The 16,720-nt window shown below is 39.2% G+C and overlaps 1 protein-coding gene across 2 annotated transcripts in view; it reads left to right on the top strand.

Moving 5' to 3' along the window:
- Positions 1-15,043, top strand: part of PSEN1 (presenilin 1) — a 75,065-nt gene extending 60,022 nt beyond the window's left edge. The window contains exons 9-11 of one of the 2 annotated variants that reach the window (XM_006884706.1): positions 533-706; positions 12,447-12,565; positions 14,866-15,043. In XM_006884706.1, the coding sequence (XP_006884768.1) occupies positions 533-706; positions 12,447-12,565; positions 14,866-15,021 (449 nt within the window). In that variant the 3' untranslated portion in view covers positions 15,022-15,043. The remainder of the gene's footprint in view (positions 1-532; positions 707-12,446; positions 12,566-14,865) is intronic. The other variant, XM_006884707.1, reaches the window with a different exon arrangement.
- Positions 15,044-16,720: the final 1,677 nt, after the last annotated feature.

Raw genomic sequence — 16,720 nt, 5'->3', positions numbered from 1 at the left:
ATGGTGCTTTCTCAAAAAGTTGCAAATAGAGATACCATTTGACCCAGCAATTCCACTACTGGGAATATACCCTGAAGAGACCATAGCTGACACCCAAGCAGATATATGCACACCCATGTTAAATTTGTATTTTAAAGACTATGAAAGTGGATGCTTCATCTTCCCTATAGGAAGTGAATAAATGAGTGAGTAAAATCAAAACATCAATATACAGTACTATGAGCCAGTACTACAGTACTATGTATAGTTTAAATATAGAGATAAATGCCAAAAGAAACTGCTAAAAGAATTCAAAGTGGGAATGGGGATCAAAAGTGAGGAACATAGGTTACTGCTGTTTGTTTATTATAAACCTTGTGCTTATGTGATTTTAGGATTCACATGATGTGAGGTCTGATGCTTTTAAAATTTAAAGAGGGTTACCTCTTTAAGAAGAATGCAGACTTAGAAATAGGAAATTGATTGGTCTCATTCTAGAAGTCCATGCCAATTGGTCTAAAGATTTTGCCTATGATTTTCATTTTCTTTTAAGGCACAGAAAATGAGTCCCAAAACTCCGTTGCAGAGGCTGATGATGGAGGCTTCAGTGAAGAGTGGGAAGCCCAAAGGGACAGTCACTTGGGGCCTCATCGGTCTACGCCTGAGTCACGAGCTGCTGTCCAGGAACTTGCCAGCAGTATTCAACCTAGTGAGGATCCAGAGGAAAGTATGTACATTTCTCTAGTGTTGAATTGTTCTAAATGCCTTCAGGTACATTTATCAACCTCTTCACATTTAAAATGAAAATGTTGCATTCTGTTTCTAAATAAGGGTGCAGTTTTTAATGGGATAGATAGTTGGTGTGTTTTGGGGGTTTTTTTATTAAGTAGCTTCACGAACCAAATTCTACTGTCCATATTTTTTTTTCTTAAATGACCCTTTGTCACACTGTTTGCTCTTTCTGTTTTAAGTGAAAGAGGTTTCCTGAGATTTTTATTCTACTGAAGCTTTATGACTATAATATATAAGTATCATTAATATATGTCATTTTTTACTTTACAGAGATCTGTGGATTTACTTGTGTCAGCTTTTTATAATTGTTAACTCCCCTTGTTGTGCCTTCTAAAGAGCAGAGGGACTTAGACTTTAAGCAGAAATGAGAATATTTCCTCCGTATTTTAAGGTGTGTTGCCACCCAATAGATTTCGGTTGGTACTTGAGGGTTTTTAGGAACTTTACCAGCTAGTAGAGCTCCTGCTTGGTTAGGGCTCTGCCGTCTCTTCTATTAGCTGAGAGATGTGGCTTACTGAGTGAGAAATCAGCACATTTTCCGACTAATTTATCCTTATTTTTTATCCCAAGACAGAGTAAACTTCTTGATTTAAACCATTGCAGCAAGAGTAATAGTTTCTGACTAAATAAGCACTTCAATTCCTTAGCTTCCGTAATGACCCATCACTATATATTTTGACATTGTCATTTAGCCTGAGCAGGATACTTCTACAGTTCACCGTCTTTAACCCAGGTCACAACTTTCCCAGGGTGCTTGCCTGCATTTTCCAGATGTCCAGGCTCAGCTGCAGCCTGTGACTTTCACGCTTCTAGGGAGCTCAGTGCAATTGCCTGCACTTACAATCAGGCTTAATTTACTTTACCATATATTTCATAAATAGCACGCACTCCACGCCTAGGAAACCAGTGCTCGGGGCATTTTTGTGCTTTGCAAAAAACTGTGTACTGCACACATTATTCACATGCTGACGTGTTCTCTGTCCACAAAATTGCTATTATAATTAGTTACCTCTTCTACTGCTCCTTTTCTCAAAGGTTTCTGGAGCAAAAGAAGTAACAGATCTGTTGAGCATATAAGCAGTTGTTCTTTGTGACTGATCTTTTTAAATTTATAGATTCCTTAAGCTCTTGGCTATTTTTTTTGTGGTCTTCACGTCCAGTTTTGTTTTGAACTGAAAACCCAAGTATTACCCTCCTACTAATATTTTCTTTATTTGGACCAGTGTAAACTAATACATTAGCAGCACATATATTAACTATCTCTGATCACTTTAATGTTTCTAACCAACTTTATTTGTAACTTTTAAAAAGTCTAATTTTGTGTCCAAATTTGGTTTCTAAAAGGCCCATATATCTTTTAGAACAGCAATTTGAGAATCAACATGTAAATAGAAATATAAACCAATTTTATTTATTGTGAAGGCAATAAGACTATAAGCAAATTTTAAATTGAACTTCTGACAGACAACATGCCAATAATAGACTCATCTGCGAGTGTGCTGCTGGCAATATTAAAGGTGATCATCGTAGTAAATTAGCTTCTTGTCTCAGAGTGGAAATTTGACTTGGACTCCTTTTCTTTAACCTCCAGGGACAGAGGAGGAGATTTTGCTAGTTTCTCCAAGTAAAGGAAGGAATTTTAGTAATAGAAAGGTAACAATAAATTTTAATCTGTTTTTAGATTTCTATTTATTGAAGAAGTAATAGGACTTACTCATTGTATTATTGTAGGGTTATATTATACATCCACTAGGAATAAACTTTGGTGCCCTTCAGAGAAAGAATACAATTAATGTGAATGTTTTTCATCATTTAATGTCTGTATCAGATCTTATGCAGAGTGAGACCAAAATATACCCCTCTTAATAGATTGTAAATGCATGCCTTTGAAAACTGTGTGAACATAGAAAAATGATGATAGTTATAGAATAGGGTTCAGGTCTTTTGTTCATAGGGTTGCTATAGGTCGTACTCAACTTGATGGCACTTAAAAACAACAGTAATATTAAAGAACACTACAATTACCCAAAATGAGTTTTATAATTAGAAGGAAAAAAAAGTTAGTAGAATGTCTACACTGCTGTTAGCAGTAAAATAATAATACTCTTTTTCTGCATGAAGCCTAGTCATTGTTGTTGGAGACAACTCCTAGTGACACTAGAACAGCAGAACCTGCACTGTCCTTGCTGTGCTACTGTGATTTGAGCTCATTATTGTGTTAATCTCGCTTGTTGAGAACCTGCCTCACTTTCATTGACCCTCTACCTTGCTAAACATGATGTCTTTCTCCAGAGATTGCCCATCCCCGATAGCACGCGTGTGTGCACTTAAGTCTCATTCTTGATTCTGAGGAGCAGTCTGCCTACACTCTTTCCAAGATAAACATGTCTGTTCTTTTGACATTCCCTGGCGTATCCTGTATTACTCCTATTCCTTGTCACCCTTGCAATACAAAGGCATCAATTCTTTGGTCTTCCTTAGTCCTTGTCCAATTTCACATGCATATGAAGCAGTTTAAAATACCATGGCTTGTTTGAAGCAAATCTTGGTCCTCTAGCACTTTAAGGAAGGCCTCTGCAGCAGTTTTGCCCAATGCAATACATCTGTTGATACCTAGCTATTGCTTACAAGGGTATTGATTGTTCAGTAGATTTCTAATTCATTAGTTCTAACTGATGACTTGTTCATTGCTGTGGTGTATTTTGATTGAGTAAATCAAAAGAAACTGTTTAAGGGAAACAAATTTCCAAGTAACTTTTCTTAGGTTTTAAATGCTGATTTTAGTATGTTCTGGTTACAGGTTAATGAACTTGTTAACTACCTAAGAAAAAATTAATGGCTACATTTTTGTCTGTTTCCTTACTGTATTTTTATTTTACTACTGTCTTTTTTCCTGTATTACAATGACTGTTAAAAAAATACAACTATACAAGTTGTCATTTGTCATATCATTAATATAGTTGACTTTGAACAACACAAATTTGAGCCGTAAAAGTCCACCTATACATGAATTTTTTCCCCCCTATCCTGTGGGACACTAATCATCTCAAGAAGTTAATTTTTCCAGTAAATTTCATACCATAGTAATGATCTCTTACGGTTCATGTTTTTCATCAAGTGTAGTCATATTGCGAACATCTTGCATAACACCGTGGGATCCATACAGAGTTCCACTTAGTGATGCTGGAACCTTCCCAAGAAGCCATGGCAATACTAATTGCTTGATATATACTGTAGACAGAGCTCTGCAGCTGTAGTTGTCTGCCACTTCAAGATAAATTAATCCAGTAAGGACCATTGTAGAGAAAGGAAATTCATGGAGTGGTCACTTGCAGCTATGTCAACAGGTAAAAAAACTCCTTAAATCTGTGAGATACCTTTTTTTTTAAAAAAATACATTTTTAACTCATATTGAAAATGAAGCTTTTTTTGTTGTTGTCATCCCACATAATACACATAGACATATAAAACACATGTTAAATCAACTTTTTATGTTATCAGTAAGGTTTCCAGTCTACAGCTAGTAGTTAGGATTTTTCGGGGAGTCAGAAGTTATACATGGATTTTTTTACTACCAGGTGTGGAAGATTGGTTCCCCACCAAACCACCAATATTTTTCAAGGGTTAACTATATTTAAGTAAAAGTAAAAAACTGAAGCTATAATCTAAGTTTGGTTTACTCTATTATTTTATTTGTTTTTTAAACAACTTTATTGAGATATAAGTCACATAGGATGCACTTTACTCATTTAAAGTTGTAACTTTCGTTTATTTACAGAATTATTTAACTATCATCACAGTCAGTTTTAGACATTTTTATTAACCTTAAAAAAAAAAATCTGCACTCCCTCTCTGCCACATCCAGTCCCCCTAAATCCCTGAAATTAGAAAGCCACTAATCTGTTTTCTGATTGTAATAGAAGTACCTATTCTGGACATTTTCTAAAAGTAGAATATTTATTATAATATGTGGTCATTTTGACTGGCTTCTTCCTCTTACTTTTTTAAAAGCCCGTCTTTGTTGTGGCATGAATCACTAGTTTATTTATTTTCATTGCCAAATAAAGTTTCATTGTATGGGTATTAGACGCATTGCTGTTTGAATTCTTTTTTATAATGACCCTACAAGACAGAGAATTTCCATGGAATTTCCAAGGTTATAAATCTTATGGACGCACACTGCCACATCTTTCTCTCACATAGCAGCTGGTAGAATTCAAACTATGGTGACTGTACTTACACACTGTGCCTCCAGGGTTCATGGATATACCACATATGTATAGCAGGGTTATATTGGCATACCACATTTCATTTTCTCTTTGTTAGTTCATGGACATCTTGGTTGTTGGCACATTTTAACAGTGTTGAATAATGTTGCTATGAACATTCATGTACAAGCTTTATATACCGTTTTCTATTCTTTGAGGTATATATCTAGAAGTAGGATTATAGGACATATGTTACCTGTGTTGAACTGATTGAGAAGTTGACACATTGTTTTCCGAAGTGGCTCCACACCCATTTTGCATTCACACCAGGAGTATATAGAGAAACTGGTTTCTGTATGTTCTCAGCAACATCTGCTATTATCTGTTGGCTTTGATGATTGTTTTTTTTTCCTTATAACCATCTTAGTATTATTAGGGTGCTCTGGTGGCATAGTCTGTAGAGAGTTATATTGCTAATCCAAAGGCTACACTTCTCTGGTAGTTTGAATCTACCAGCTCTGCTGGAGAGAGAGAGAGACATTTTCTTCCCATTCAATTTATAACCTTGGAAATCCACTGGAGGCTTGGTTCTGAGGAACAACTTGACAGCAGTGAGAAAGAACATGTAATTATTTATGTAAAGATAGACGTATAGATTAGCAGAACAGAAGAAAGAGTCCAGAAATGAATGATTACGATTGATTTTTTACAATAGTATGAAAATAACTCAATGAAAAAAGGATAGTGTTTTCAACGCCGTGTGCCCAGACAATTTAGTATCATTAGCTCGCATGGAGTCAACTCCTGTTTGGGAAGCTTCACCAAAGTAGAACAACGTACTCCCCAGTTGTGCACCATCTCATGGTGTTATACAGTTGGGACCATTGTGATCTATAGGGTTTTATTAGTTGCTTTTTAAAGTAGATTTCCAAGCCTTCTTAATTTCACTCTGGAAGCTCTGTTGGATCCTTTGGCATCATAACAACACACAGCCTCCATGACTTGCTTTGGCTTGTAATCAGTTTTGAGTCTCCTACATGGGCCAATAGACATACTTTGGACATGTTGCAAGGAGAGACAGGTCTTTGGAGAGGGACATCATGCTGGGTAGAGGGACAGCACAGGAGGGGAAGACCCTCTATGAGGTGGATTGATTCAGTGACTGGGGTAATCGGGATGGGTATGTCAGAGACAATGCGATTGGCACAGGATAGAGCAGGGTTTAGGGCTCTTGTACATAGGGTCGCTATTAGTCGCAGACGACTCAACGGCACATAACAGCAACTAACATGGAACCAATAGTGCCTTATGTTTGGATAGTGGTATATCTCCTATGTAAAGGAATAAACTAATATTTTACCCTGTGCACACCTTCAAAAATTAACTCAAAATTGGCCATAATCCTAAATATTAGTAAAAAGTTATAAAGCTTTTAAGAGGAAACAAATTTATTCATAAATTTGAGTTGGACAAAGAATTCTTAGACCTAGGTCTGATCACATAGTTCATAAAGTAAGAAAAGAATAAATTTACTTGATCAAAATTTAAAACTTTTTCACTTCAGAAGGTATCAGTAAGAAAAAAGAAGTTAAAGATCAAGGGAAAATACTTGCATGATAGTGATTTCAGGATATGGTCCTTGAACTAATGAAATAAAACTTTTTCTTTAATAATTTTTTTTAAAAAGTCAAGTTGCCAGTCCTGAGACTTGGATCTAGGAAAATTAAAGAACTTCTACAGCTCCATAATAAGAAAATTAGTAAATCAATATAAAAATAGACAAAAGATTTAGATAATGTAAAATGCAGAAGGACAGCATGGGGATGGCCAGGTCTGACTTCTGCTAACTCCACAAGGGGGAACTGCCCCATCAGCAGGCTACACAACACAGAACCAATTCCCATGAGTCAGACATGTCTCCCCATGCTCCTGCACATCTTTCTTGCAATCTCAACACCAGTCCTTCTGTTCTGCCAGGTCCAAAATCTGTTGATGACTACACAGACTTTGTAGAATCATATTCATGGTTATGGGGTTTTATTAGGGAAGTTAACAGGCTATAATTCAAGTTGGCAGTAGGATACAAATCCCTTAGTCCAAACTTGGCACGTGTGGTCACAGTTCCTTTGAGCTTCAGCCTCACAGTTTAGGTCAGTGTTACAAAGTTCCCTTGTTCCTTCCATACGATATCTTCCTTCAGTTCTCCAGCAACCTTGGGTGAAGGCCTTTGGCTTTGGTCCCACATCAGCTCTGTCTTAGGTTGGTCTCTGAGTTCCCTGCTAAGACTAAGGCTCTTGTTGATCTTGTGTAGATCTTGTTCTGGTTGGTGCAGGAATCCCTGGTCCCAGAGGATGCACAGTGCTGCTGCTTCTTTATTGATACTGAGATGCTCCAAGATTCTGCTGCTGAATCTGTTCAGTTTAATGGTGAGACTAACCAATCTCTGTGTGAATAGACTGACAAACCCTATTTGTATATTCTCGTGCAGGCATGTGGCAGAAGTCAGTTAATGGCTGAAAAAACTATTTTGAACAATAAACCTTTGATACCACAGATAGCTATTTTGCCAAAGAAGAGATATAATGACAAATAAACGTGTGAAAAGATGCTGAACTTCATTTGGGAAATACTACTTTACACTCTTTGGAATGATTGTATTAAAAAAGACGAACAGTAGCAAGTGTTGATTGTTGTTGTTATGTGCCGTCAAGTCGCTTGCGACTCATAGCGACCCTATGTACAACAGCCCTAAACCCTGCTCTATCCTGTGCCAATCGCACTGCCTCTGACACACCCATCCCGATTACCCCAGTCACTGAATCAATCCACCTCATAGAGGGTCTTCCCCTCCTGCGCTGTCCCTCCACCCTCCCAAGCATGATGTGCCTTTCCAAGAAGCTGTTCCTCCTTACAACGTGTCCAAAGTATGTCAGACAAAGCCCCAGAATCCTTGCCTCCAAGGAGCAGCCTGGTTTAACCCTCTCCAGGATAAATCTGTTTGTTTTCTTGGCAGTCCAGGGTACATTCAGTACTCTTCTCCAGCACCACAGCTCAAAGGCATCAATTCTCCTTCTGTCCTCCTTAGTCATTGCCTAACTCTCTGATGCATAACAAGTGATTGCAAAGACCATGGCCTGTTTCAGACGCACCTTAGTCTCCAGAGAGACACCATTGTTCTTCAGTACCCTGGAGAGATCCCTAACAGCAGACTTTCCCATGGAAATACATTTTTTTATTTCCTGGCTACTGGTGCCAAGAGTGTTGACCATGGAGTCAAGCAGACTCAAGTTGTTAACAATCTCAATCTCTTCACCATCCATCCTGATGCTGCTAATTGGTCCAGTGGTGAGAATCTTTGTCTTCTTGACATTGAGCCTCAATCCATACTGATGGCTGCAGTCCTTAACCCTCTGCAGCAAGCATTAGAGTGTGAAAAAACTAGAACTCTCATTAGTTTCTGATGGCAGTGTAAATTGGTACTATACTATGGAAAGTAGTTTCACAGTTTTTCAGAAAGCTCATCATAAATTTAACCAAACACCTCAGCAATTCCATTCCTAGGAGTTTACCCACAGGAAAGGAAAACTACATCTATATGAGTGTTGTTGCAACTCAGAGCGACCCTATGAACAATAGATCTGACTCTGATGTTTCCTGTACCATCTTTACCATCTCCAGCATACTTCATCCCATTGTTACAATCGTGTCAGTCCATTTTGAGAGTCTTCCTCTCTTAAACCTTGACCTGGAAGCTCTGGTGGCCTAGTTGCAAGAAGCTACACTGCAATCTCAGAGTTACACTGTTCAAATCCAGCAGATGCTCTGCTGGAGAAAGAGGGGCAATCTCCTCCTGTACCAGTCAGAACCTATTTTATGGAGTACACACACAAAATAATAAAATAAAAATAAAATTTAAAAAAAAAACCCTTGACCCTCCACATTTCTAAGCATGATGTTCTTTCTCCAAGGACTGACCCCTCCTAACAACATGTCCAAAATATGTGAGAGAATGTTCAGAGCCAGATCATATGTAAGAGCCAGAAACTGAAAACATTTGAACCCTTAAGATAAATGGATAAAGAAAATATAATACTGCATATCTGCAAATGGAAAACTATTCTGGAGTTTAAAAAAAAAAAAAGAATAAACTTCATGTACTAATATGAATGTAGGATTGTCATCTGCCAAACCTGTCAGTGGTCACTTATGTAGTCCTTTTCCCTGTCCATGTCTGTTCGTTTTGCCTATCTGCCTTGACATCAACTCATAATTTAATGTTTATTATTGCTGATATTGCAGGATTATGTTTGTAATTGTGTTTACTCTTGTTGACTCTGTTTCTTGTAAACATCTTTGTGTCTTTTCTTCATGACACTGTGCTGATCATCCCCTCTTTGTTTAGTCTTTCCTTTTTACCATCTTAATTTGTGTCTGTTAACTGTTTAACTAATTTTTTGTCCCCTCTCCCTCTAATCCAACTCTGATTACCATCCAAGAATGTATATAAACCTTCTCTTAGCTTTTTGTAATAGTGGACTTAAACGGTATCTGTCCTTTTGTTACTCACTTCTCTTAGCACAATCTTTCTAGATTTTTTTTTTCCCCATGTGCAGAGCTTCTTGAATTCGCTGCTCTTGAGTATTGCATGTATCTACCATAATTACTTTATCCATTCATCTGTCAAAGGACATTTTGGGTTTCTATCTCTTTGTCACTGTAAATAGTGGTACAGTGAATGTGAATATACATCTATCTATTCATTTGTATCTCTTTTTTTTCTTTAGAATATGTACCTAATAGTTAGATTACTACATAAAATTATATTTCTATTTCTTGTTTTTGGTTTTTTCCCACATTTTTTGTTCTTAAGGGAAGCTCTAAACTACTTTCCATAATGGTTGCACCATTTTCTCAGTCTGACCAGCAGTGTATGAGAATTGCAATTTTTCTACTCGCTCAATAGCATCTGTTCATTGTTGTTGTTGTTATGTGCTGTCTCAAAGCAACCCTATGCACAGCAGTCCTAAACCTGCTCTATCCCTTAGCAATCTTATTGTCTTCGACACACCTATCCCCATTACCCCAGTGACCTATTCAGTCCATCTCATGAAAGGTCTTCCTCTTCTGCACTGTCCCCCCACCCTCCAAAGCATGATGTCCCTCTCCAAGGACTGATCCCACCTTTCAACATATTCAAAGTATGTCAGACGAAGCTTCAGAATCCTTGCCTCCAAGAAGCAGCCTGGCTTCACCTTCTCCAGGATGAACTTGTTTGTTCTCCTAGTAGTCCATGATATATTCAACACTCTTCTCCAGAACCACAGCTCAAAGGCATCAATTCTCCAATCATTCCTAGTCATTTTCCAGCTTTCTGAAGCATAACAAGTAATTACAAAGACCATGGCCTATATTGGGCACACCTTAATCTCCATACTGACATCATTGCTCTTCAGTACTTTGGAGAGGTCTCTGATAGCTGACTTTCCCAGTGCAGTTCGTCTTTTAATTTCCTGGCTGCTAGTACCAAGAGTGTTGATGGTAGAGCCAAGCAAACTAAAGCTGTCAACAGTCTCAATCTCTTCACTGTCTATCATGATGCTGCCAACTGGCCCAGTGGTGAGAATCTTTGTTTTCTTGATGTTGAGCTTCAGTCCATATTGTAGGCTGCAGTCCGTGACGTTCTGCAGCAGACGCTTCTGGTCCTCCTCAGTTTCAGCAAACAAGGTTGTGTCATCTGCTTAACATAGATTGTTTATGAGTCTACCTCCAGTCCTGAGATCACACTTCTCCTCATAAAGTCCGGCCTCCCAGATAATCTGTTCCACATATAGTTTGAAAAGATATGGAGACAGGACACATCCTTAGTGCACACCTTTTCCCAGTTTTGAACCATGCAGTATTTCCTTGCTCTGAGTTCTGTTCATAGTAGTGTATTAATATTATTTGTATTAGTATATGCAATAAATTATATCCCAGCATATGGCATAACCAGCATGAGCCAAAGCTAAGTAAATTTCTTCATCATAACGAAACACACTGAGAAAATGAATGCTAATCTTGGGATAGTAGGACCATCGGTTTGGAGAACACAGAGTAAGTCCACAGCTTAGTCCACACTGTTCTGCATCCTACTTTGGTGAGTAATGTCTAGGATCTTAAAAAAGGTCTTGAGCAGCCATCTAAGGTACAATTACTGATCTCTCCTTGTCCAGAAAGAGAGAAGCAAGGAGAAAAGCAAAGATGTATAGAAATTCTTAGTCTGGGGGTATGGACCACATAAACCTCAACTCTGTGATTCCACGTTCAGAAGAACTAGATGACCACCAAGAGATCATAATAGAAGATTCTACATAGAAGGAGGGGAATGTAGAACAAAATTCAAATTAAAAAAGACAAAAATCCAGGCACATTGGTCCAGTAGAGACTGGTGGAACCTCCAAGACTATGACCATTAATCACCCTTCAAACTGGAAACAAAAATCATCTCCATGGCTGAACTTTCAGCAAACAATAGATAGACATATAAGGTAAACAGTTGCCAGGAGGCACTGGCTCCTGAGAATAACAAATCATAGGAAGTCAGAACAGTAGTGTTTGCCGAAGAGTAAAGCCCATAGTTAGGAGCAGGTGGTATAGAAAGATTAATGAAAATGAGAATTACAGGGAGGAATGAAGAACAATGCAATTGTATTGTGGGTCCATTTACAATTCATTCTGCTGGCATTAGAACAATGCAATTGTATTGTGGGTCTATTTACAATTCATTCTGCTGGCATTAGTAGCAGACTAGTTACTAAAAGGCAGAAGTCAGTACTGTCCGAAATGTTTGATCTGCTGAACCAATCCATGATTTCTGACTACAGCTCTTCCTCCGCCTCTTATTTTTCCCCCCACTTCTCATGTCCCTTGGGTTTTGTGGTTCTTTGGAAGGTCAGACACTCAAATGACTCATGAGTGATGCAGGCCAGTGTTGCACTGGCGAGCGATGGGCCAAGATCCTCCAGCTGGTCTGCTACAGCACTGCTGTATCCCAGAAGAGTGAGCTTATATAGGCCTCAAGTAGGGTGGGACTTACATCCCTCCCTAATACTGTCTCCTTAGTACAAGATACACTTCACAAAATAAAAAGTTAATCAGTGGCTAGGAAAACCCTTTTGAACAGTAAACCTTTAATACCACAGTGGGTCTTGTAATTAATGGTGTAAAAGAAAATGTACGTGAATGGAAAGCCAGTTTGCTTTAAAACTTTCACTCAAATCACAATTAAAAAAAAAAGAATAAACTACAGATTTTAGTGATTATAGAAAATTAAAACAGAACAAGAAGAAACCCACTAATGCCAAGTATTGTATGCTGTCATTACTAACTTCTCATTCATTTAAGAGGGGAATAGGGCAGTGATCTTTTTGAAGTATGAGCTTATAGCAAAGTCACTGCTTTAAAAACATTTTTGTCTTTCATCTCTAGGGGGAGTCAAGCTTGGATTGGGAGATTTCATTTTCTACAGTGTTCTAGTTGGTAAAGCCTCAGCAACAGCCAGTGGAGACTGGAACACAACTATAGCCTGTTTTGTAGCCATATTAATTGTAAGTATACACTCAGGGGTGTCACAGTTCTCATCTCAACATTGTCGAGCACTCCATACCTTTAAGGTTTAGCCCCAGGCGGACTCGGTTTTCCTGAGCTGAGTTTTAACAATATAAGATTGTTAAAGCTGGTCTTCACCTGGCTAGTTTTCTGCTCTGGCCACACATTAGAATCACCTACAAACTTTTTAAACTGTGAGCTTTGTCTTAAAACACTTAATGTACCTTTTCATTGTGTAGTTTTTAAAAGTTCTCCAGACAATTCTGGTATCTACCTGATTTATGAACAGCTGTGTCAAGCCCAACAGTCTAGATATAAATGAAAATGGTACTAGAGTTCAATCTAAGGGGCTCTAGTGGGCTAGTGGTAAGCTGCTCTGCAATCCCAAAGGCATGTAGTTTGAATCCACCAGCTGCTCCATGGGAGAAGGAGCACAGTCTCCTCTTGTGTGATTTACTGCCTCTAAAACCCTCTGAAGGATCAACCATGAGTCAGTTTCAAATCAGCAGCACACAACAACAGGAATAAGAGGTCTTAAGGGCTAAGCAGACCTGCACATAGCCCCTGTCCTAGTCACTGAGGTAGTCATTTTGTGGTTCATTCACAGCCTACAGCATCCATTGCTACTTTGAGGATAAAAGCTAATGCAATGCATGACCCTGTGGAGTTCTTGCTTATAGCCTTGAACTCTAAGGCTATCAAACTGTGATTAAAGTTAGTAATCCATAAAATACTTTTTAACACTATTTTAAATTTCTTATCTTCAATAATTTTGACATACAGTATCTGAATAAAGTTAGATAAATGATAGAAGAGTCTTTACTTACATATTTATTTTATAATTACATTTGTAATTTGTTATGATAATACAACCAATTAGAATTTCCATGTATTTGAATTCCCTTTAGAAGTTAGCTTTCTGGATTTGAAATTATTTGTGAGAACTTATGTCTTTTCCGAAGAAAATCACTTCTTGATTGAAGTCATATTCAGTCTCCAGACTTTATAGTCAAGTACTTCAGTAGCTTGGGTAAAAAGTAAACTGTCTTATAGCTGCTCAGTGTTTACAGGAAAGCAGTGTAAACTTCACAGACAACCTTTGCTATCAGTCTGTTCTGTGAACATGTTTTTGTCGGGCCCCATTAAGCATAAAGAATGCTCTTCCCTCTGGGATTTTAGTCACATTGAAACCACAGGCGAACTATTTTTAGGTAGACATTGCATTTCCCTCCCCACCCCCCTCATATTTTATTTTCAGATTCTGTTTCTTACTTAACAATCATGGAGTGAATTATCAACCATGTATATATATATTTTGTTGTAGTTTTGGTTGTTTTGGTTTTTTGGGTTTTTTTTTAAATATAAAGCTAATCAAGTATGAGTGTGGGTAGGAGACAATGCTAAGCATTGTAACAATAACCTACAACACTGGACCAACTTCTTGTTGTTGTTGTTGTTGTTGTTATGACCCATAGCTGATCCTCCAGTGGGTGTTCAGAGAGTTTTAATCACACAAGAGGAAATTGTCCATCCTTCTCTTTCAGAGCAGTTGGTGGATTCAAACCGCGTGCCCCAGGGATTGCAGTGCAACTTCTTAGCCCTGGGCCACCAGAGCTCCCTCTTTGTCACTGTGTGTGTATAGAGTTGTATTCCTAATTTGTTCTGTGAAAATTAGTAGTTACAAGAAGTGCATAGTCAACCGTGTCCCTGATGTATGTTTGCTGTATAATTCCATGATTTCCGACATTAGCCATCCCTCCTTCATTCAGTTCCCTCCCTTCTCTGTGTCTGTTGTGTTTGGTGGTTGGCTGGAAGGTCTCCCAGAGACTCAGACCTCTCAGGGGAATGATTCACATGACTGGGTGAGCATTGTAGACTGCCAGTTGCAGAGCAGCTGGAAAGCAGGTGTCCCAAAGAGTGAGCTAGCGTTTAGCTGTCATGGGTTTATAGAAGCCTCTGGTAGAGTGGGGTTTGTATCCCATCCTAACCCTATCTCCTTAACACAATAAATACTCCAGCACAAAATAAACAGTTTCTCAATGGCTAGGAAAGACATTTTGAACAATAAACCACTGACACCATAATACTGAACTCTGAACAAAGAAAATCCCTTTTATCAGAAAGCTGTTTCTTTCTAATGGCTCTAGTTAAAGATTCAATAAAACAGTTTATTTTAAAATTCTGCCCATATAGATGATACTGAGTTCATTTAAAACCAGGGCTTGTGATTGACCTTGTTGCCACGTAAATGACTTTGCATGATTACCTATGAGTTGATGTCTTTCCCTCTTCTCCACAGGGCCTGTGCCTTACGTTACTACTCCTCGCCATTTTCAAGAAAGCGTTGCCAGCTCTCCCAATCTCTATCACCTTCGGGCTCGTTTTCTACTTTGCCACAGATTATCTCGTGCAGCCCTTTATGGACCAGTTAGCATCCCATCAGTTTTATATTTAGCATATTTGCTATTGGAATCTCATGAATTTTTCTCATTTGATGATAATAAAATCTGGGGAGGACAAAGGTGACTTCCCTGTATCCACACCTAACATTCAAGATTCTCGGCTGGACTCTTTGCAGCTTCCTTCCAAGCTTTCTGACCACCTGCTGTATTGGGCACTGAAAGGCAGGTGTCTACAGAAAATGGTTTTGAATATGCTTCATCGTGGTGAGCCAAGTCCCTCGGAGCAAAATCTGCCAGCGCTGAGGGACAGAAGCGAGGAGAGCTGATGGGCCAAGAAGTTGCCACACTCCCACCAGCAGTTTGACCCTTGGTCACGGGTAGATTTTACCAACTCTGCGGACTCTCAGGACTACCATCTCCAAGAGGTTAAAGTGGAGTGGCTTAAGCCAAGCTACAGCTCGAAAATCAGCCTAATAAAATTGATATTCTTTGAATTTTGGACCTTTTCAAGAGGTACTTGAAGGAGAGCAGGCACTAGAGCAAAACGGAAAAGTGCGAAGGGGCTCACACTTTCATTTCCGCTCTTTTGTTCTAGGCTTGACCTTTGCACGTGAGACTTCTTCCCCCTTGAGTTGTGTCAGATGTGGAGGTTGATTCTGATGATTTCTCGTCTCAATGGCACTGAAACACCATTGCCATCCATGTTTGCCATTTTCCCCAAGGCTTGAGACTGACCTGTCCAAGCACCTCACCCTCACGTTCCAAATTCAGTAACTTCTGGAAATAATAATTTTCCGCAATCCCTAGGTAAAGTCTAGGTTTTCCACCAAGTTCTTCACTTTGAGACAGACTTATAAAGTTTATCTGACCCCAGATGCCACCTCTGTACCCCTTCACTCCTGCATTCCCACCCCCAAACATTGCTCTTACATGGTCAGTAAGACAGCACTATTATAGTGGATGATGACTGGTATATCCCAGGGTTTTGGGGTTTTTGTTTGTTTGTTTTTCATTCTTTTTGTGATGCAAAGAATGTGTTTTGAATCAGCCTCTCTGTTCTAATTTCTCCAGTAGCAGATGAGATGTTTGCCCAGAGACGGTAGAATTAAAGAGGAGTGAAATGGCTCGTCAAGCACTGTCTGTCCTGGCTCTTCTTTTTTCCCTGCATCTGTTGTCTCTGACCGTGGGTCAGAATCAGAACTAGTGACCCAACACTGCTGGTTTTTAAAGTTTAGAACCAGTTATATCAGGGTAAAGCGAGAGTTTGGAGAAACCGTTCTCCATGGCAAGCTGTGGCAGAACCAGGACCAGGAGGAGAAGCAGCAGCCAAGAGATGAGAAAAGAGGCCTGCAGCAGCCAGAAGACAGAAGGAATGAATACCCAGGGCACTGGCGAGGCGGCGTCCGGAGAGCGCCTCCAGAGCCGCACAGTGGCTGTTTGGTGGCCTCTCATCTTCATTACCTCACATCTTCCAGGAAGTGGAGTTAGCGGCGAACGTGGCAGTGCAGATTAGGCTCTGTGCTGTTATGTCAGACAGAGTGCCTCAACAGAGCCATCATCCTCTGTGCACAAGAAACTTCTAAGTGCAGCCTGCAGGGTGCGACCTCTGTTTTACTGCAGATGCCCTTGGCCACAGTAGTCACTCAGAAGCTACATCTCCTATGGGTAAAGAAAGGCCAGAATGTTCTTTTGCCTGCGGCTTTCTCCTCCTTCCCGTCCTAACCCAGGGTGGGAGTTCAGAGTATATGTCTT

This window comes from Elephantulus edwardii, unplaced genomic scaffold, assembly GCF_000299155.1.
Source record: "Elephantulus edwardii isolate Elephantulus edwardi_28Jun2011 unplaced genomic scaffold, EleEdw1.0 scaffold00037, whole genome shotgun sequence".
In the NCBI taxonomy this organism is placed as follows: domain Eukaryota; kingdom Metazoa; phylum Chordata; class Mammalia; order Macroscelidea; family Macroscelididae; genus Elephantulus; species Elephantulus edwardii.
This window is presented reverse-complemented; position numbering and strand designations above follow the sequence as displayed.